The 22236-nt window shown below is 46.7% G+C and overlaps 1 protein-coding gene across 2 annotated transcripts in view; it reads left to right on the top strand.

Annotated features, from left to right (window-relative positions):
- The window catches only part of LOC134984419 (zinc finger protein OZF-like), a 35360-nt gene extending 13345 nt beyond the window's left edge, over window positions 1-22015 (top strand). Inside the window, exon 6 of one of the 2 annotated variants that reach the window (XM_063950003.1) lies at window positions 18151-22015. In XM_063950003.1, the coding sequence (XP_063806073.1) occupies window positions 18151-19385 (1235 nt within the window). In that variant the 3' untranslated portion in view covers window positions 19386-22015. The remainder of the gene's footprint in view (window positions 1-18150) is intronic. The other variant, XM_063950004.1, reaches the window with a different exon arrangement.
- The last annotated feature ends 221 nt before the right edge of the window (window positions 22016-22236 follow it).

A 22236-nucleotide genomic window follows, 5' to 3' on the forward strand; every position in this document is an offset into this window, starting at 1 on the left:
GGAGATAGCTATACCAGGATACAATTTATTTAGGAAGAATATAATGGTCAGTATAGGAGGAAGGGTAGCAATGTATGTGGGAAAAAAGCATAACTGCTACATCAATTAATACAAAATATTGAAGACATATCTGAGGCCCTTTATGTCACCACAGACACCGGGGAGAAGGACATTATTCGCATTGGGGTGATCTGTAGACCACCTGGCCAGGAGCAGGATTTGGACAGGAATCTATTGTTGGACATCACTAAAATGGCTTTAAATGGAGAAGTCATAATCATGAGAGACTTTAACTGATGCAAATTTGGAGGGGCCGTTTGCAAGTTCAGCTACAAGAGGCAAATTTCTATATTCCTTACAGGGAGCATCTCTCAATGAACAGCAGATATTTCCCTTCTGCATAGAAGAGCGGTCGGGAAAGAAAGAAGTAAACCTCCTTTCTCTTTCATCCACTAGGGGACACTGGGGTCTTATACAGTAGGGGTGTGAAGCTTGCAACAGGAGGTGTGGCACAATCTTCATGGATCCAGGAGGCAGTTTGACAGACTTCCTCCCGCGGACCACACACAACGCTGCTACCTTCTGGCTCTAAGCCCTGGGACTCAGCAGCGCAGCTTCCCCGCCGCCCCCCTCCTTCCGCTGGCGCTGGGACAGAACAAACGGTCTAAATCACTCCCTGGCCGGCTATACACTCCCGCTTCATGTCATCTCCCCCGCCCGCCCCTCCTTCCTCTACAGACGGAGGGCTGAGGGAGACACAGAGCGGATGTAAGCGGCAGCCGCAGCTTCCCCTGCACTCGCCGAGACCCGGGCTATATCCCCCGCACGCTTCCTCCTGTCGTCGGCGCTAGTACGAGGGCGCGGAGGGCTGGAAAAGATGACGTGGGGGACGAGCAGCAGCGGCTTCTCATACGCTGTTGCCTTATAACTTAAGCCCTGGTAGGCTAGCAGTGCAGCTCCTCCTCCGCTCCCCTTTTATAGAGAGTAGAGGCTATTCCATTTGGGGGTTAGATGATGTTTGATGAGTTAGACAAGTGGATTTCGCAGGCAACTGCAGTGACATCTACCTTTCTACCTACTTCTTACTCGAGCACCACTTCACACGTTAAAGGAGGTTGTTCGGGACCAGTGTTTAAATTAATTCGATCACTGTCGTACCGAGCCAGAAGAGGTTTTGGAGCAACAGACTCATGGAACCAGAGGTAGAGGTCGTTCACAGTCGACACCAGAAAAGCAGGACAGACCTGCTGACAAACCCGTGGCATGATGGTTTCCCTGCTCATCTGGGGTCCCCCTTGGGGGGCGCAGAGTTGGAAGGTTTTCGGGACGCCTGGGTCATAACATCACCAGACGTCTGGGTCAACAAGATATTTCCCAGGTTTACAGGATAGAGTTACAAGAGCGTCCACACAGTCCGTTTATTTGCAGCGCGAGGGCCTAGGTGCCCGTTGCGAGCAGGAGCGTTACAGGAGGCAAATTCAAAGACTCCTGCATACAAAGGGTTAAGTCACCATTCCCGGATCCTCAATGAGGAATGGGATTTTATTCAAAACTTTTGGTAGTGCAAAATACCTTCATATCCCGATTTGGACCCCTCACCAAGCTTACTTAAGATTTGCACCGGTGTGGGATCACTACCGAATCAGGGCCCTGCCATTCGGTCTATCATCAGCCCCAAGAATCTTTATAAAGATCATAGCAATAGTGGTGACAGGATTGAGACAGAGGTCACGATCATACCTTATCTAGACGATCTACTTATCAAGGCCTCATCTCAGAAACAGCTGATAAAGGATGCTCAGACATCTCATCAATTTCTCATTCAACATGGGTGGATTGTGCACCTCCAGAAATCCAACCACATGCCAACTCAACGGATTCAATTCCTCGGTCTCATCTTGGACACGATACAATTAAGAATATTCCTACCAGAGAACTAGATCCAGGACCCACATAGGTTAGTGGCTCAGGTACTAAGGACACAGATGGTTTCTCTACACCTCTGTGTGCTACTTTTCGAGAAGTGGGTGGCGTCATTCGCAGCTCTCCGTTACGGAGGACTTCATTCCTGACCATTCCAGATGAAAATCATTGCTCAGGGAGCAGGTACGCACTGGCTTCTACATCGAAGAATCCAGCTTCCACCGCGCATACGAACCTTCTTGATTTGGTGGTCGTTGCACAAGAATATCGCAGCAGTCAAAAGATTCGGCATTTGGGCTTGGAGGATCCTGACAATGGACGCCAGTCTCAGAGGTTGGGGGGCCTTCCTACTGGTACAAATTCAGTTTGCAGATTCAAGATGGAATAAATCCAGTCCGTTATTGTGGGTTTAGAACATGGAGGGGTCATGGTATCCATGGACATAAAGGATGGACGTTACAGGAGAGCAGCCTATCCATAAACATTCTCGAACTGAGAGCAGTTTATAATGCGCTTCTCTTAGCTGCAGACTTAGTCATGGGTCAACACTTAAAGATATAGTCGGACAATGTCACGATGACGGCTTACATAAACCATCAAGGAGGAACAAAGAGCAAGATGGCATTAAAGGAAGCCACAAAGATCTTGTGGGCAGAAAGGCGAAACATCATCCTCTCGGCAGTGTTCATTCCAGGTGTGGAAAACTGGGAAGCAGATTATCTCAGCCGCCAGGACATGCATCCGGGAGAGTAGTGCCTACATCCACGGATTTTTGACATGGTGGTGAGGAGATGGGGTCTACCTCAAGTCAATCTAATGGTGTCTCGGCAAAACCATCAGCTGCCCAGATATGTGTCCAGGCAAAAGATCCAGCAGCAGAAGGAGTGGACGCATTAACAGGAGAGTTTACATTTTTCCACCTTTCCCACTCATACCCAGGGTTCTGAAATGGTTGAAACGAGAACGAGTGTGGTCAATTCTAATTGCACCAGATTGGCTCCGCAAGAGTTGGTACTCAGACCTGCGAGGGTTACTAGTGGAAGATCCTTGGCGGTTACCTCAGAGGGAGGACCTGCTATCTCAGGGACTGTTCCAACACCCAGACCTGCACAGGCTGTGTTTAACGGCGTGGCTATTGAAACCCGAATCTTAAGAAACCAAGGGATACCAAGAACGGCCATTCCTACGATGTTTGCCGCTAGGAAGCCGGTCACAGCCATGCACTACTACAGGATTTACAAGAGGTGCATGGACTGGTGTTAAGAACGTGGGTGGAATTCGATGAACTTCCACTTATCCAGACTTCTACTCTTCCTTCAGGCCGGTATAGATGTAGGACTGAGGCTGGGCTCTCTGAAGGTTCAAATTTTGTCTCTCTCCATCCTATTTCAACAAGTGGTTAGCATTCTTGCCAGAGGTTCAAACATTTTTACAGGGGGTTCTGAGGATACAACCCCCTTTTCGTCCTACCACTGCACTATGGGACTTAAATTTGGTGTTGGAATTTTTGAGATCTCCAACTTTTGAGCCGTTAGCAAGAACAGACCTGAAATATCTCTTTTGGAAAGTCACATTATTGCTTGCCTTGGTTTCGGCCAGGCGGGTTTCTGAGTTGGGAGCCTTATCGTGTAAGAGTTCTTTGAATGTTTCATGAGGATAGGGCAGAACTCCGTACGAGAGCAGGTTTCCTTCCTAAGGTTGATTTTGGGGTTTCACGTAAACCAGCCAATTGTGGTCCCATCTTTTCAGGGTCTCGCAGATGGGGAAGTGTCCTTGGATGTTGTCCGAGCTTTACGGGTATGCGTACAAGTTACGTCGTCCTTTAGAAAGTTGGACCATTGTTTGTTCTTAAGAAGGGTTGGCCAGCATCTAAGCAGCCTTTGTCTAGATGGATTCAACTTGTCATTTGGCAAGCTTATATTTCCTGTAGCAAACAGGTTCCGGTTCAGACGGGTGCTCATACCACCAGATCAGTGGGTGCGTCATGGGCGGCTGCCAGAGGTGTTTCCACTACTCAACTTTGCAGAGCGGTGATGTGGTCCTCAGCCCACACGTTCGCAAAATTTTACAAGGTTGATAACTTTGCGTCCGGAGACTCTAAGTTTGGACGTTTTAGTTTTGCAGGCCACCGACAGCACTCCCTCCCTGGGGGATAACTTTAGGACGTCCCCTACTGTGTAGGACTCCAGTGTCCTCTAGTGGATGAAAGAGAAAAGAGGATTTTGGTACTTACCGATAAATCCATTTCTCTGAATCCTCTAGGGGACACTGGACACCCACCTCGGTGCTGTCAACCTGCTGTGTTCAAGGTTCTTGTTCAAACAGATCGTGCAAACAACGTTAGTTTTTCTGTTAAGAGTTTCTTGGATGCTGTTTGATATGTTGTACGGGTCGGTTCCTCGCCATGTGCTATAGTATCATGTCATGTTCTCTTGGTCAAATTTTCCAAACTGAGGGATGAGGGATGTGAAGGGGAGGAGCTGTCTGTGCAGACAATGCTAATTTTTAGATTGTGCCACACCTCCGGTTGCAAGCTTAACACCCCTACTGTATAAGACTCCAGTGTCCCCTAGAGGGTTCAGAGAAATGGATTTATTCGTAAGTACCAAAATCCTCTTTTTTGGGAGCACTCTTGTTAACTTACTTACCTACCATACATAGACAGGAAAACTATGTATATAGGAAACTATAGGTCAGTAAGACAATACAGAAGGAAACTATAGGTCAGTAAAACAATTCAGAAGAAACTATAGGTCAGTAAGACATTACAGAAGGAAACTAGGTCAGTAAGACAATACAGAAGGAAACTATAGGTCAGTAAGACAATACAGTAAGCCACGATACGTCAGCAAGACAATACAGTAAGAAACTATAGGTCAGCCAGACAATACAGAAGGAAACTATAGGTCAGTAAGACAATACAGAAGGAAACTATAGGTCAGTAAGACTACAGTAAGCCGCGATACGTCAGTAAGACAATACAGTAAGAAACTATAGGTCACTAATACAATGCAGTAGGAAACTATAGGTCAGTAAGACAATACAGTATGAAACTAGGTCAGTAAGATAATACAGTCGAAAACTATAGGTCAGTAAGACAACACAGAAGGAAACTATGGGTCAGTAAGACAATACAGTAGGAAACTATAGGTCAGTAAGACAATACAGTAGGAAACTATAGGTCAGTAAAACAATACAGAAGAAACTATAGGTCAGTAAGACAATACAGAAGGAAACTATAGGTCAGTAAGACAATGCAGTAAGAAACTAGTGCCCTCATTCCGAGTTGTTCGCTCGCTAGCTGCTTTTAGCAGCATTGCACACGCTAGGCCGCCGCCCTCTGGGAGTGTATCTTAGCTTAGCAGAATTGCGAACAAAAGATTAGCAGTTCTGCTATTAAGTATTTCCTTACAGTTTCTGAGTAGCTCCAGACCTACTCCTAGATTGCGATCACCTCAGTCCGTTTAGTTGCTGGTTTGACGTCACAAACACACCCAGCGTCCGGTTAGCCACTCCCCCGTTTCTCCAGCCACTCAGGCATTTTAGCACACTCCCGGAAAACGCTCAGTTTCCGCCCCGGAAACACCCACTTCCTGTCAATCACTCACCGATCAGCAGAGCGACTGAAAAGCGTTGCTCGGACCTGTGAAAAATTGCATAGTTTCGTGTGAAAATACTTAGCGCGTGCGCCCTGCGGCTCATACGCATGGCAGATTCGCCCATTTTTAGCCTGATCGCTATTTTGCTAAAAACGGCAGCGAGCGAACAACTCGGAATGACCACCAACAGGTCAGTAAGACAATACAGTAGGAAACTATTATTTTATTAATTAGCAGTTTCTTATATGGCGCAGCATATTCCGTTGCGATTTACAATTAGAACAAAACTGGGTAAAAACAGACAGACATAGAAGTAGGACGGCCCTGCTCACAAGCTTACAATCTATGGGGAAATAGGCATTGATACACAAGGATAGATGCTACCTGTTGCATAATGGTCCACCAGATTGCTAGGTTCTTAATGGGTTGTATGATAGGATCACCCAGCGATGTTGGCCAAGTGTCAGGAGGGTGTGAGAGTAAAGAAAGACAAGATATGTGATGTTATGTATACTGTACAGAGAGGATTTAATTAGATAGGGAAGCACTGAAGGTTATGTGGGTAGGTCTGGAATTTGATAGGCTTGTTTGAAGAGGTGAATTTTCAGGGAACATTTAAAGGTTAAATATATGTATTATATATATGTATAGTTCGGAGCAGAGAAGGGAAAGGGGGGACATGATAGAAACTTTCAAATATATCAAGGGTTTTAACAAAGTCCAGTAGGGAAACATTCTCCAAATGAAGAGAAGCAATAGGACACGGGGACATGCACTGAGACTGGGGGGGACGAGGTTCAGGGGAAATTTGCAGAAAAATTACTTCACAGAAAGGGTAGTGGACAATTGGAATAGCCACTCATCGGAGGTGGTAGAGGCTAAGACAGTAGAGCTATTTAAACATGCATGGGATAGACATAAGGATATCCTTACAAAGAAATAAGGATCAAATAAGGTTAGAGATAAAAATAATGTAATAAAAAATGGGACAGACTGATGGGCCAAGTGGTTCTTATCTGCCGACAAATTCTATGTTTAAAGTCTTTGACCCCTTATCTCAGGGAGTTCAAGTTCAAGATGGAGTCTCTGAGAGCTGTCATCTCAGGCTGACGGAGGGGAATTCCTGGTGTCCCTGGACATCAAGGATGCGTACCTCAACATTCCCATTTAGTCGCCGCATCAGGCTTATCTCAGGTTTGCACTGTTAAATGATCACTATCAGTTTCAACCGAGGGTCTTCACCAAGGTGATGGCAGAGATGATGGTTCTCCTCAGCAAGCAGGGGGTGAACATAATTCCGTATCTGGACGATCTCCTGATCAAGGTTTCGTCCAGGGAGAAGTTATTAAGATCCATTGTTCTCACAACACTCTGCTCAAGGAGCACGGTTGGATACTGAACCTTCCAAAGTCTCATCTGGAGCCAACAAGGAGCCTGTCTTTCCTGGGAATGATCCTCAACACGGAGGTGCAGAGGGTGTTTCTACCGGTGGAGAAAGCATTGGTGATTCAAACAATGGTCCGGGGTGTCTTGAAGCCTTCCCGGGTATCGGTTCATCAGTGCATCCGCCTTCTGGGGAAGATAGTTGCCTCCTACGAGGCTCTGCAGCATGGAAGGTTTCATGCTCGATCCTTTCAGACGGATCTCTTGGACCAGTGGTCGGGATTTCACCTACATATGCACCAGAGGATACGTCTGTCACCATGAGCCAGTATTTTTTTCGTCTGGTGGCTACAACTACCACACCTTCTGGAAGGCCGAAGGTTCGGGGTTCAGGACTGGATTTTTCTAACCACGGATGCAAGTCTAAGAGATTAGGGAGCGGTCGCTCAGGGAGAAACCTTCCAAGGAAGGTGTTCGTATCAAGAATCTCTTCTCCCAATAAACATCCTGGAGCTAAGGGCCGTGTACAATGGCCTTCTTCAAGCAGCACACCACCTACAGGATCAAGCTGTTCAGGTGCAGTCGGACAACGTGACAACAGTGGCCTACATAAACCAACAAGGTGGAACTAAGAGCAGGGCTGCAATGTCGGAGGTGTCAAGAATCCTCCTCTGGGCAGAAAGGCACGCAGTGGCGATGTCTGCAATCTTCATTCTGGGAGTAGACAACTGGGAAGCAGACTTCCTCAGCAGACACTATCTCTATCCAGGAGAGAGGGGCCTCCACCTTGAGGTGTTCGATGAGGTAACCCGATTGGTGGCGGTACCTCACATAGACATGATGGCCTCCCATCTCAACAAGAAGCTGCAGAGGTACTGTTCCAGGTCGAGAGACCCGCAGGCATTGGCGTTGGACGCACTGGTAACACCGTGGGTGTTCATGTCAGTGTATGTGTTCCCTCCACTTCCTCTGATTCCAAGAGTTCTTCAACTTGTAAGAAGAACAAAGTTTCTGGCAATCCTCATTGCTCGGGACAGGCCAAGGAGGGGTTGGTATGCGTATCTGCTGGATCTTCTGCTGGAAGATCCATGGCCCTTACTTCTTCGGGAGGATCGGTCCCGCGAGCTCTGATTGGCTCACGGGCAGCGCTGACTTGAACGAAGACACCCGTACCCGCCGGAGACTGATGGGAAGGAGAGGCGCAGGCTGCACTCTCCTCCCTTCACATCAGCGGCGGTGCGGGGATCAGCAGAGGCAGGGAGGGAAGAGAAGCGGCGGCCCGTCGGTGTGGGTACGGCGTACCCACGGCTAAATTCTTAAGGGTACGCCATACCTGCCCGTACCCGCATACTTGCACCGCTGCTCATAACTCACTGGTAACAGGGTATAAGTATAGGGTATAAGTATAGGGGGATGTATTTTGGGATGATGTTAATGTATTACTTAATTCAGTAGAAGGTTATAAAAAATCTTCTAGTAGCGCTGGTATGTGGCTGGTTCATACTTCTGTATTGATCTGATTATTCTCTGAGGTAAATGTTGCAGACCGTCTGGGTATGAGGGTGAAAGTTCACATTATCAGTCTAAAGAGTATATCAGAGGATGTGGACTGTATGAATTCCTGTCCTATTAATCTGATAAATCAGTATACAAACTGTGTATCTGTGTATGTGTAACATTACAGTATATCATGTCTATAAGGAAAATATATATATATACGTCAGTCAATGCAGAATGTAATTCAGCTATTGCTTCATGTCAGTAAGACAGGACGGTGTCATGTCTCCTGGTCCCCATGATGAGGATTTACAGAAGTTAAGTTTATAATTTCTCAGTTGAATGATATATTTATACAATCTGAAAACTTCTTCAGACCCCTCATGTCCCTCGAAGCGTGCTTTTACACGTATAATGCAAGTCGTCAGATGTCGACACGGGGACGTGAGAGGGGATCTGTAGACAGAATGCTATCCTAGCAAAGTGTATTCAAACTATGATGCAAACTTCGGGGAAGAGTTAGAAATCGCTGTTACACTCCTGTACAGGAGATGAGAGATTATTTTACTATAAATATGAAGCTTGTGATAACATCCCCTATTTCTGATGCTATGTTTGAACACACCTGGAAAATCCCAGGCACATAAGTCCTGATTCTTAAGGGTATTTTCACGGCTTAGCCGTGTCCTGAAAAGGATAAGACATATTGGGAGATTTCTCCCGTGGTGCACACCGCTGTGTCCAGATTATCAGATTACTATTACCTGACCCGTCCCCGGTTCAGCATCACTGAAAGAACAGGCTGGCCGCATACTTGAGCCTACACTCCCATTTATATACTCGGCCAGTAAAACTGTCTTCAGGCCACCTATTGTGGGTGCATGGGTTTCCAGTACTATTGGAAAGTATGCAGGACCTCTGTTAGAATTTTATATATGTATATAAACGTTCAATTGGTAGGGATGCGACGTGGCAGCACAGAGCAGGAGATCCTAACAGTACCCCCCCTCTGACGAGGGGTCAAAGAACCCCTACCACCGGGTTTATCGGGGAACTGCGAGAAGAAAGAGCGTATCAGTCTGGGGGCATGAAGATCACAACTGCGCACCCACGACCGCTCCTCCGGGCCATACCCCTTCCAGTGCACCAAAAATGACAGCCGACCCCGAACCATCTTGGAGTCAAGAACCCTTTCAACAACAAACTCCCTCTGACCCCGTATCCGAAGAGGAGAAGGTCTTCCACTGGAAGAAGGATTACTAACCGCCAGTTTTAAAAGGGAACAATGAAATGTTTTATTGATACCCAATGAACGGGGCAGATCTAACTGAAATGCCACCGGATTGATAACCCTGGTGATCTTATAAGGGCCGATGAACCGGGGGCCTAACTTATGAGATGGCTGTCTCAACTTCAAATTCTTGGTGGACAACCAGACGAAGTCTCCTAATTTGAAGCTGCAGGGTCTTCTCCGCTTATCAAAACCCCTTTTGGTCACTAATGACACAGACACAGGGGCTTTCTTCACTTTCCTCCAAATACCCCTAAGGGTCCAAACCACAGAGGAACCACCAGGCGTGGAATCCAGGGGGTCAAAAGAATTTGCCTTAGGATGATGCCCATACACACAAAGGAAGGGAGAGATCCCTGTAGCAGAGTGAGCCGCGTTGTTATAGGCAAACTCCGCCATGGACAGATGAGCAACCCAGTCAGTATGACACTTGGAGACATAACACCTGAGGAACTGCTCCAAGGACTGGTTCACCCTCTCAGTCTGCCCATTAGACTGTGGATGGTAGCCTGACGACAAGCTCACAGAAATCTGGAGATCAGAACAAAATGCTCTCCAGAATTTGGCCACAAACTGGGATCCACGGTCAGAGACCACATCAAGTGGCAACCCATGGAGGCGCACAACATGCCGCATAAATAACTCAGACAGGTGTCTGCCCGATGGCAACCCAACCAGTGGAACGAAATGCGCCATCTTCGAAAACCTGTCAACGACAACCCAAATGGCTGTCATCCCCGAGGATTTGGGCAAGTCCACCACAAAATCCATGGAAATGTGGGTCCATGGCTTAGATGGAATAGAGAGTGGATGTAATGGGCCGACAGGAACCCCTCTAGGAGTTCTATTTCGGGCACAAACGTCACATGCCCGAACCCACTGAGCCACATCCCTAGCCACCGAGGGCCACCACACCGCCCTAGACAGCAACTCCCGAGTTCTGGCAATACCCGGATGCCCTGCCGACCTCTTGGCATGGAATTCCAGGAACACTCGCTGTCTTAACCTAGGAGGCACAAACAAGAGACCTACTGGAAGGTCTGGAGGAGCCTGCTCCTGTGCTCTAAGGACTAATGACAAGAGGTCCTGGGTAATGCCCACTTTAATACATGATGGGGACACAATGGGCAATGGCTCCTCGGTGGTCTCTCGGACTGGAGCAAAACTCTGCAAGAGCGCATCAGCCTTGATGTTTTTTGACCCAGGGCGATATGTTATCAAAAAATTAAAGCGAGCAAAAAACAAAGCCCATCGTGCCTGCCTGGCATTGAGCCGCTTCGCTGACTCTAAATATGCCAGATTCTTATGGTCGGTGAGAATTGAGACCACAAACTTAGCCCCCTCAAGCCAGTGTCTCCACTCCCCGAGTGCATCCTTTATGGCCAACAATTCCCGGTTACCCACGTCATAATTCATCTCGGCAGACGAAAATTTACGGGAAAAGTAAGCACAAGGATGAAGGCGATTATCAGACACCCCCATCTGAGAGAGCACTGCCCCAATACCTATCTCAGAGGCATCCACCTCCACCACAAAAGGACGCTCTGGATCTGGGTGTCGCAGCACCTTGGCCGAGACAAATGCCCTTTTGAGACGGGCAAAGGCCGCTTTGGCCTCACAAGACCAGTGAGCAACATCCGCCCCTTTCTTAGTGAGTGCCACCAAGGGGGCCACTATAGACGAAAATCCAGCAATAAATCATCTATAAAAATTCGCAAAGCCCAGAAAACGCTGAAGCGCCTTCAAACTAGTGGGCTGCACCCAATCCAGGACTGCCTGTACCTTAGAACCCTCCATTTGGAAACCTTCTGAGGAGATAATATATCCTAGAAATGCGATTTGCTGGACTTCAAATTCGCACTTCTCCAGCTTCGCCTCAAGCTGGTGGTCTCTGAGTTTCTGGAGGACTAAGCGTACATGCTTACGATGTTCCTCCAGGGAATGGGAGAAGATTAGGATGTCATCAAGATAAACAACTAAGAATCTATCCAAATATTCCCTGAGCACATCGTTCATGAATTCCTGGAAGACTGCCGGGGCATTAGAGAGCCCAAAAGGCATCACCAAATATTCATAATGCCCTGAGTGGGTATTAAAGGCAGTCTTCCATTCATCCCCCTCTCTTATTCAGATTAGATTGTACGCACCGCGTAGGTCAATCTTAGAAAAAATGGTGGCAGTACGAAGCTGGTCAAACAAAACCGAAATGAGAGGCAGTGGGTACGAGTTTTTAATCGTGATACGGTTCAATTCCCTGAAGTCGATGCAGGGTCGCAACGAACCGTCCTTTTTACCCACGAAGAAGAACCCCGACCCAACTGGGGACTGTGAGGGTCTGATAAATCCCTTAGCCAAGTTCTCCTGAATGTACTCTGCCATAGCCTGAGTCTCAGGACGTGACAGGGAGTACAACCTGCTCTTGGGAAGCTTAGCATCCGGCAACAAATCAATGGCACAGTCATAGGGGCGATGGGGAGGTAGTACCTCCGCAACTTTTTTGGAGAACACATCCGCAAAATCTGCATAACATCCTGGCAATCCTGGCAAACTTAGCTGCGAGAGCCTGACTGGAAGGCTCAAGCAACTCCTGAAACAATCACTACCCCAACTAAGAATCTCCGCAGAGACCCAGTCAAATTGAGGGTTATGGGCCCTTAACCAGGGTAACCCCAAAACCAATGGGGCAAAAGAACAGACAGTCACGTAGAAAGACAATTTTTCAGAGTGTGTGGCTCCAATAAACAAAGGAATTTGGCTGGTGCGGGAGGTAATTTTACCCTGGGACAATGGTTGCCCGTTTAACCCACAGATCTCAAGCTCTGATGCCAAAGGTACTGAGGGAACAGAGTGTTCCAGGGCGAATTGACGGTCCATGAAAACCCCATCGGCCCCACTGTCAACAAAGGCCTCAGTCTTGACAGTTTGGCCGAGGATCTCCAAAGTCACTGGAATGAGAAAAGGCTTTTTGGGAAATTCTGACTTCTGGCCTGACAGGATATTTCCCATCACCCTCAGGCCCTGAAGTTTTCCGGCTTTTCTGGGCATGATACTACAACATGACCTTTATTCCCACAGTACAAACACAAACCCTGCTGTCTCCTCCGCGTCTTCTCACGCAAGGAGAGGCGGGTAGCCCCAATCTGCATAGGCTCCTCGGAATATTCCTCAGAGTCTGAGGTTCCCTTGGGAAAAAAGGAAACTGCGGTCTCCCTTTCAAGCCTACGCTCTCTCAGCCGTCTATCCACCCGGATGGATAACTGCATGAGCTGATCTAAGCTATCAGGCGAGAGATATTGTACCAGTTGGTCCTTTATCTGGTCAGAAAGGCCCCTTCGGTACTGGTTTCTCAGGGCTGGGTCATTCCACTGGGTATCATGAGCCAACCTCCGAAACTCCGTACTATAAACCTCAGCTGGCCGTCGCCCTTGCTTAAGGACCGTAATCTGAGCCTCGGCTGAAGCCATCTTGTCAGGGTCATCATACAAAATGCCCAGTGCCATAAAAAAAGCATCAACACTTTTAAGCGACGGACAGTCAGGCTGCAACCCATATGCCCAGACCTGTGGGTCTCCTTGTAGCAAGGAAATCACTATGCCCTCCCGCTGAATCTCCGACCCAGAAGACTGGGGCCCAATCCTGAAATATAGCTTACAGCTCTCCTTGAAACAAAAGAACTGCGAGCGATCTCCAGAAAAACGATCCGGGAGATTTACTTTCGGCTCCTTGACCCCTGAACTTGCCGCCGCTGCTGCGGGAGCTCTGCTAGCGGCCTGCGGGGTGTTCATTTTAATGGACATCTCATTAAATTGTCGAGTCAGGACCTGCACCTGATCGACCACCTGTTGCAAAGTATTTTGAGGGGTATGCTCCATATTCCCACAAAATTTCAACAGGAGTAGGGCTGCTGAATATGTTACGCACACCAGTGCTGACAGGAGTATACCGGTGTATGAACAGAGAGGGATGCAAAGCAAACGAACTCACAGACAGACTTGGGAGTATAACATAACATACACAGAAGGTGAAGGAATAACTAATAAACACAAAGTGAACAAAGAAGCCCGAAGGCTCAGGAATTGGGTGTCTCCCTAGTGTCAGGAATGCTCAGATGGAATAGAGCGGACAATGAGGCGAGATGTAGTGATTTAACATGTGGAGCACCCGAAATGATGTTGCTAAGAGCAACAGAAGGAACCCTAAAGGGTTACCAACGGGTGTGGAAATAAACTCCTTGGTCAGAGATAGAAATATAGACACAAGGAGAGTATCCACAATCCTAACCCCCACTTGCAGGGCACAGGTTCAGCTTACTGCCACTAAACTGACACCTGGACGCCCTGCACAGTGAGGGAGGATTAAGCAAGCAGGTCTGAGAGTATAGCCACAAACCTGCTGGGTTCACAGAATAGCAAAAGAACCCCAGCAGTTTAAACAACTGACTCCAGTCTTACTGCTAGGTCCGGATTGGCAGAATGAAGTACCGAATCCCAAGGCCTATTTTCAGTAAGCAACAAGTAAATACAAAGTAACACAGTACTAGCTAACTCTCTGGAACTGACTAACAAACAAAGATTCAGCAGCACCTGCCTAGCCTGAGAGGATGGTTTATATAGCAGGTGCTGTCCACGCCCCACTCAGACCTCACAGACTGTGAGCACAAAACCAGCGCCGGATTCCCTGCCGTGCACAGAGCCTGTAACCACTGCACAGTAAAAACCCGGACCGGAGTATCAGCTGCGCTCAGGTTACTTCGCTAACACTTGCCTCCCGGTTGCCATGGCGACGTGGCAGCACAGAGCAGGAGATCCTAACACAGGGGCATTTAGTCAGTGGAGGTGTTCCCTCCAGTTACACTTAATGGAACATAAAATCTGGCGTCCCTCATTGCCCTGGGACGGCCAAGGAGAGCTTGTTTTCAGGCTCTCAGGTTACTTCCAAAGGTTCGAAGGCTTCCGCATCGTCAAAAGGACCTGCGTCTGCAGGGGCCAGTTCTTAATAAACACTTACCGCATATCAGTTTGATGATATGGAAGTTGTGCGCCTGATATTATCTCGGAATGGTATTCCGAGCAAAGTCATCCCTATGCTATTCAGGCAGGGGATGGAGTCATGTCAAGACTTTACCATGGTTATTGGAGGAAAGATGTCTTGGTGTACGTCCAAGAAACTTCCTTTAGTGGGGTTCCACTTAGGTCTTTTCCTTCTATTTCCACAGTCCCGTGTGGTTGTGGGCCTACGATTAGGCTTGCTTAAGGTCCAGTTTTCGGCCTTGTTTGTTTTTTCTTCCGGAAACCATTGGCTGCGTTTCCTGCGGTGCAGACGTTCTTGAAAGGGGTTCTACGTATACAGCCTCTTTTTTTTTGTGCCTCCTACGGAGCCATAGGATGTTGCTGTTATGTTACAAGTCCTGCTTTCGGATTCATTGAACCTTTATGAGAGGCAGAATTTCAGTTTCTTACATGAAAGCTGATCACTTTGTTAGCATTGGCATCCGCAAGGCGGGTGTTGAAATGTGGGGCCTTATCTCACAAGAGCCCTCTTTGTTTTTTCATGAGTTTTGAGTTGCGCTAAGGACGCGTCAACAATTCCTTCCATGGGTTGTGTCGGTTTCTCATATCAACCAACCTGTTGTGGTGTCAGTGGCTACTGACATTTCTACTTCAGTAAGTCCTTGGACGTGGTCCGGGCTTTGAAAGTATACGTGAAGAGGACTGCTCCTCTTATAAAGTCGGAAGCATTGTTTGTACTTCATGATCCCGATTAAAATTGGGTGTGCTGCTTCTTAGCAGACTATTTCTCGCTGGATCGAATGTACTATTCAGCATGTTTTCTGCGGCAGGTTTGCCGGAACCTAAATCGGTAAAGCATCACTCTACTCGTATAGTGGGCTCTTCCTGGACATCTGCCCGAGGTGTCTCGGCACTTCAAATTTGCTGAGCAGTTGCGTGGGCAGGATCAAACGCATTTGCTAAGTTCTACAAGTTTGATACTTTGGCCTCTGACGACCTCCAGTTGGGTCACTTAGTTTGCATCAGCACTTTCCCTCCCCTAGTGGGAGCTTTGGTATAGGCCCCATGGTCTTTGATGCATCCCCAACATCCTCTAGGACATAAGAGAAAATAGGATTTTAATATACCTACCGGTAAATCCTTTTCTCGTAGTCCGTAGAGTATGTTGGGCGGCCGCCCAGTGCTGATGTTTTCCTGCATGGTTGTTACATGTTCAGTAATGGCAGCATTTGTTGCCACTCTTTGGTCATGTATACTGACATGTTTTCATTGAGTTACATGTGGTTGCATGTTATAAATTCAGTGTGATTTGGTGAAATCTCACCACAAAATTTTGTAGTATCCTCTCTCGAGGTTGTCCATCTCCTCGGGCACAGTTCCTAAAATGAGGTCTGCAGGAGTGGCATAGAGGGAGGAGCCAACCCACACTATTCAAATTTTATAGTGCCCAAGGCTCCACAGGACCCGTCTATACCCCATGGTCTTTGATGCATCCCCAACATCCTCTACGGACTACGAAAAAAAGATTTACCGGTAGGTATATTAAAATCCTATTCTTAGTGCGCAAACAGGACAGCACTTTCTCTTCTTTGCTGTTTTATTATTGCAAAGCCCATGTCACCTCTAGTAATCCCACATGAGCGTCCATGTAACCTCTAGTAATCCCACATGAGCGTCCATGTCACCTCTAGTAATCCCACATGAGCGTCCGTGTCATCTCTACTAATCTCACATGAGCGTCCGTGTCACCTCTAGTAATCCCACATGAGCGCCCGTGTCACCTCTAGTAATCCCACATGAGCGTCCATGTCACCTCTAGTAATCCCACATGAGCGTCCATGTCACCTCTAGTAATCCCACATGAGCGCCCATGTCACCTCTAGTAATCCCACATGAGCGCCCATGTCACCTCTAGTAAACCTATGAGCGCCCATGTCACCTCTAGTAATCCCACATGAGCATCCATGTCACCTCTAATCATCCCACATGAGCGCTCATGTCACCTCTAGTAATCCCACATGAGCATCCATGTCACCTCTAATCATCCCACATGAGCGCCCATGTCACCTCTAGTAATCGCACATGACTGTCCATGTCACCTCTAGTAATCCTTCATGAGCGCCCATGTCACCTCTAGTAATCCCACATGAGCGCCCATGTCACCTCTAGTAATCCCACATGAGCGCCCATGTCACCTCTAGTAATCCCACATGAGCGCCCATGTCACCTCTAGTAATCCCACATGAGCACCCATGTCACCTCTAGTAATCCCACATGAGCGCCCATGTCACCTCTAGTAATCCCACATGAGCGTCCATGTCACCTCTAGTAATCCCACATGAGCACCCATGTCAGCTCTAGTAATCCCACATGTGCACCCATGTCACCTCTAGTAAACCCACATGAGCACCCATGTCACCTCTAGTAATCCCACATGAGCACCCATGTCACCTCTAGTAATCGCACATGACTGTCCATGTCACCTCTAGTAATCCCACATGAGCGTCCATGTCACCTCTAGTAGTCCCACATGAGCGTCCATGTCATAGAAACATAGAATTTGACGGCAGATAAGAACCACTTGGCCCATCTAGTCTGCCCCCCTTTTTTTTTTTTTTTTTTACATTATTTTTATCTCTAACCTTATTTGATCCTAATTTCTTTGTAAGGATATCCTTATGTCTAACCCATGCATGTTTAAATTGTTCTACTGTCTTAGCCTTTACCACCTCCGATTGGAGGCTATTCCACTTGTCCACTACCCTTTTTGTGAAGTAATTTTTCCGCAAATTTTAAAACCCTTGATATATTTGAAAGTTTCTATCATGTCCCCCCTTTCCCTTCTCTGCTCCAAACTATACATATTGAGATTTCTTAGTCTTCCTGGGTATGTTTTGTGATGTAGGCCATGCACCATTTTAGTTGCCCTTCTTTGTACAGTTTCTAATGTATTAATATCCTTTTGAAGATATGGCCTCCAGAATTGAACACTGTATTCTAGATGAGGCCGTACCAATGACCTAATACAGTGGCATTATTACTTCTTTCTTTCTGCTGCTGATTCCTCTCCCAATGCAGCCAAGCATCTGACTAGCCTTCCTCATTGCTTTGTTACATTGCTTACCTGCCTTTAAGTCATCTGAAATAGTGACTCCTAGATCCCTTTCCTCCTAAGTAGTTTCCAGTATAGTGCCATTAATACTATATTTAGCCTTTGGATTTTTGAGACCCAAGTGCATGATTTTGCATTTGTCACCTCTAGTAATCCCACATGAGCGTTCAGTGTTGATCAAGCTCCAGTCTAAGCATCCTAGCTTTTTTTGTTTTTTAATAAACATAAAAGCAATGATTTCAGGTAAAAAATGTCAGTTATAGAATTATATATTGTGTCCTGTAACACCCTGGGTCTTGTCTACTCATTATATATATTAATGTATTTTATTTCCAGCAGATGGACACACAAGCAGGAACATCTCAGAAGGACATCTAATGTTATCCCTGGATTCTGAAATAACCGATAACGACAGTAGACAGGATTCTCCAGGAGCTAACACCATTACCCCAATTATACATCCAGCTCTATCAGCTGATCCCTCTGATACTGGGAAATGTTCTCCTGATAACTCTGATATTGGTGCATCTGTTAAAGCTCTGACAGTAGATACAGTGTTTCCCTGTTCTATAGATGCCAAATGTTTTACACAGAACACAAAGCGTATTACCAATCAGCCAGCTAAGGCAGGTGAGAGTCCATTTCCATGTTCTGAGTGTAAGAAATGTTTTACATATAAATCACATCTTGTTACACATCAGAGGAGTCACACAGGTGAGAAGCCATATTCCTGTTCTGAGTGTAGGAAATGTTTTACATCTAAATCACATCTTGTTACACATCAGAGAAGTCACACAGGTGAGAAGCCATATTCCTGTTCTGAGTGTGGGAAATGTTTTGCACAGACATCAGTTCTTGTTCAACATGAGAGAACTCATACAGGTGAGAAGCCATATTCCTGTTCTGAGTGTAGGAAATGTTTTGCAACAAAATCATTTCTTGTTACACATCAGAGAAGTCACACAGGTGAGAAGCCATTTTCCTGTTCTGAGTGTGGGAAATGTTTTGCACGGAAATCACATCTTGTTAATCATCAGAGAAGTCACACAGGTGAGAAGCCGTATTCCTGTTCTGAGTGTGGGAAATGTTTTGCACTGAAATCACATCTTGTCACACATCAGAGAAGTCACACAGGTGAGAAGCCGTATTCCTGTTCTGAGTGTGGGAAATGTTTTGTACGGAAATCAGATCTTGTCACACATCAGAGAAGTCACACAGGTGAGAAGCCATATTCCTGTTTTGAGTGTAGGAAATGTTTCACACAGAAATCAGCTCTTGTTACACATCAGAGAAGTCACACAGGTGAGAAGCCGTATTCCTGTTCTGCGTGTAAGAAATGTTTTGCACGGAAATCACATCTTGTTCCACATCAGAGAAGTCACACAGGTGAGAAGCCATATTCCTGTTCTGAGTGTGGGAAATGTTTTGCACAGAAATCAAATCTTGTAACACATCAGAGAAGTCATACAGGTGAGAAGCCATTTTCATGCTGTGAGAGAAATAAATCCGCTCTTGTTGAACACATTAGATATTACCCAAGTACGGAACCATTTAAATCTTCTGGAGTATAATTATCACTGTCGTCCAATGTTCCTCAAGGTTGAATCCTATCTCCTAGGATTTATAAAATATACATGCTACCACTGGGTGATATAATCAGACATCATGGCCTGGTCTACCACTGCTTTGCAGATGACCTGCTTTTTGCTCCATGTACTGAGAACCTAATACCAATCCTAAATGGTCTAGCTGAGCGCCAGGGGTGGATGATGCCAGTTGGCTGTGACTCAGTCTTTGTGAAACATAATAGAAGCTCACCAACAAAGGACAAGACTACAGCTTTACCAACCATCTGGATTTATGCTTTTGTGTTCAGAATTACAAAATACTGAACATGTGCTGAATCTTTGTGTTGTCCTGGTATGTGGCTGACACAGACATCAGGTATCTGCCACATACTAATCCTCATTCTTCCATCTGTGGACCGTAGCCAGAATCAAGCTCTTGATTCCCTCAGAAGTTCATAGACTACTGCAATGCCATCTACCTGGGTCACCCAGCAAAAGAATTACAGAGCTTGCAGCTAGTACAGAATGCAGCAGCCAAGCTGTTACTTAACCCGTTCCTGCCGCATAACACCCATTCTCTACTCCCTTCACTGGCTGCCTGTAAGATGACAATTCTGTTTCATAATTGACTAACTGACCTTCCCAGCCCAACATTACATGTGTTATGCGCTGCGGTCCGAGTTCTCTTCGCGGCCCGGCGCCTAGCAACTAGGGACGCCGAGCGTGCTGAGCCGCCGGGTCCCTAGCAACGCTGGGACGCCGTGCGCGCTGAGCCGCCGGCTCCCTAGCAACGCTAGGACGCCGGGCGCGCTGAGCCGCCAGGACCCTAGCAACGGGGACGCCACGGGCGGACCGCGTTCCCCGTTGCAGGGTCAATCTGTTAATTAAACTCACATGTCTCCTGGTCGTGCAGCAAGGCAGCTGCACAACATTTATCTTAATCAGGCTCAGAAACCCTGATTGGAGGATTCAATGCTTATAGCCTCCTCAGTGTCTCACACAGACGCCGGTTATAGCTTCCTGCATGCTGCTCTGGTTTGCTGAACGTCTGTTCCAGTTCTGCTGTGTCCAGTCATTCCTGTCCTCTGAGTTCCTGAATCTTGGGGGGTAATTCCAAGTTGATCGCAGCAGGATTTTTGATAGCAGTTGGGTAAAACCATGTGCACCGCAGGGGGGCAGATATAACAGGTGCAGAAAGAGTTAGATTTGGGGGGGGTTATTTTATTTCTGTGTAGGGTAAATACTGACTGCTTTATTTTTACACTGCAAATTAGATTGCAGATTGAACACACCTCACCCAAATCTAACTCTCTCTGCACATGTTATATCTGCCTCCCCTGCAGTGCACATGGTTTTGCCCAATTGCTAACTAAAATCCTGCTGCGATGAACTTGGAATTACCCCCCTGGTGTTTGTCATCTCATCCCAAGGTGTCTTCTGGTCCTCATTAACCCGCAACAGTCGCTAGAGGATCTCGTGTGGTTTTCGTGAGTGGCGGCTCTGCCGCGTTCTGCGGCCTAGGCCGCTTTATTTTGTATTCTGTTTCGGAGCATTTGCGGAGGTTTCCGCTTCCACAGTCCTCTCCGTAACTCGGCGGTGCCGGGTAGGAGAGGGGACAAGTGGGTATTTTGGTTGTCCTTTTCCCTGGCGGTTTTTCGCACATACTTTAGTTTTAGGTTAGTTTGTAGCCCCTGGCTTTGTTGTTTAGTTAGAGGGCCCCTTGTTATCACCCTGTCTCGGATTTCTCTTTGTCTCCCATTAAGACCTGAGGGGGCATCGGAGTTGGGCAGACGTAATCCGCCCTTCAAACGCGGCTGCCATGGGCTCAAGCAACCATAGTCTCGCAAGAGATTTCTGACAGCACGGGCGAGACAACGGAGATAGGGTGCCAGGGGCTATTCCCGTTCCCACTCCCTTTCCCAGCATTACGTTCCAGTACTCAGGTTCTTGCTATAAGATCTCCCCAAACCAGAGTATTGGAATCATAACAGCATGGTCCAAGGTACTAGAAGCAGCTTCTGCCTCCTTACTGCCCTGCTTGCTTGCTTCTACAGAAAAAGGACTGTTACCAGCAGTACCAAGAATCTCCTGTCATTCATTTAAGGGTCAAACTTTTAGCTTTGCAGTCCTGACCATGGAACGTACTGCCTTGCACAGTCCAAGAGACCACCACTCTAGAGACCTTCACAAACAGACTGATGACTGTTACTCACGCTTTTCATTAATGTACCTCTATTTACTTCCTAAATAATACATCCCAAATGCTTAGGTCTTTTTTCTGCTGTTTATTTTGTATCTTGTGCTTTGTGTAAATGTGAATGTCTAATACCAGTTTCTACAATCTGTATTGCTGCACGACAATATGGCGGCCATTGGAACGTGTTTTCACTTCTTCTAGTTTGCCTAACTTGTTGCTGACACTCATCTTGATAAGGAGTGTCGAGTGTTTTCAGATACAAGATCCTATCTATATATACCCTGTATATTATAATGTGCATTAGAGTCACCCGGGTTCCATCTGCAGTGGATTGTTGTATGTTACATCTACATGGTGCAGATACTCCCCTGTATGATTTCATAATAAAAGCTTTTGTTTGCATCTAATTATTACATTAAAGCTTTTATTTTTTTTATCTGTTTTATATTCCCGTCTGAGTAATTACGCCATAATATCTAATCTCGGAGTGGACCCCAGAAGATGTAAAGAAACCTTTGTAAGTGTTCCATCATTCTGTTTTGTGTAAGCATACAGGTAAGTGATGGCAGGATGGTCACTGACCGTCACATTCAGGTGGTATAATGGAAGTGGGACTGTCTGGGTTTATTCTAGTCTACTGCAGAAATAAAAAAATCA

The sequence above is a fragment of the Pseudophryne corroboree genome, assembly GCF_028390025.1.
Source record: "Pseudophryne corroboree isolate aPseCor3 chromosome 3 unlocalized genomic scaffold, aPseCor3.hap2 SUPER_3_unloc_52, whole genome shotgun sequence".
NCBI classification, from domain to species: Eukaryota; Metazoa; Chordata; class Amphibia; order Anura; family Myobatrachidae; genus Pseudophryne; species Pseudophryne corroboree.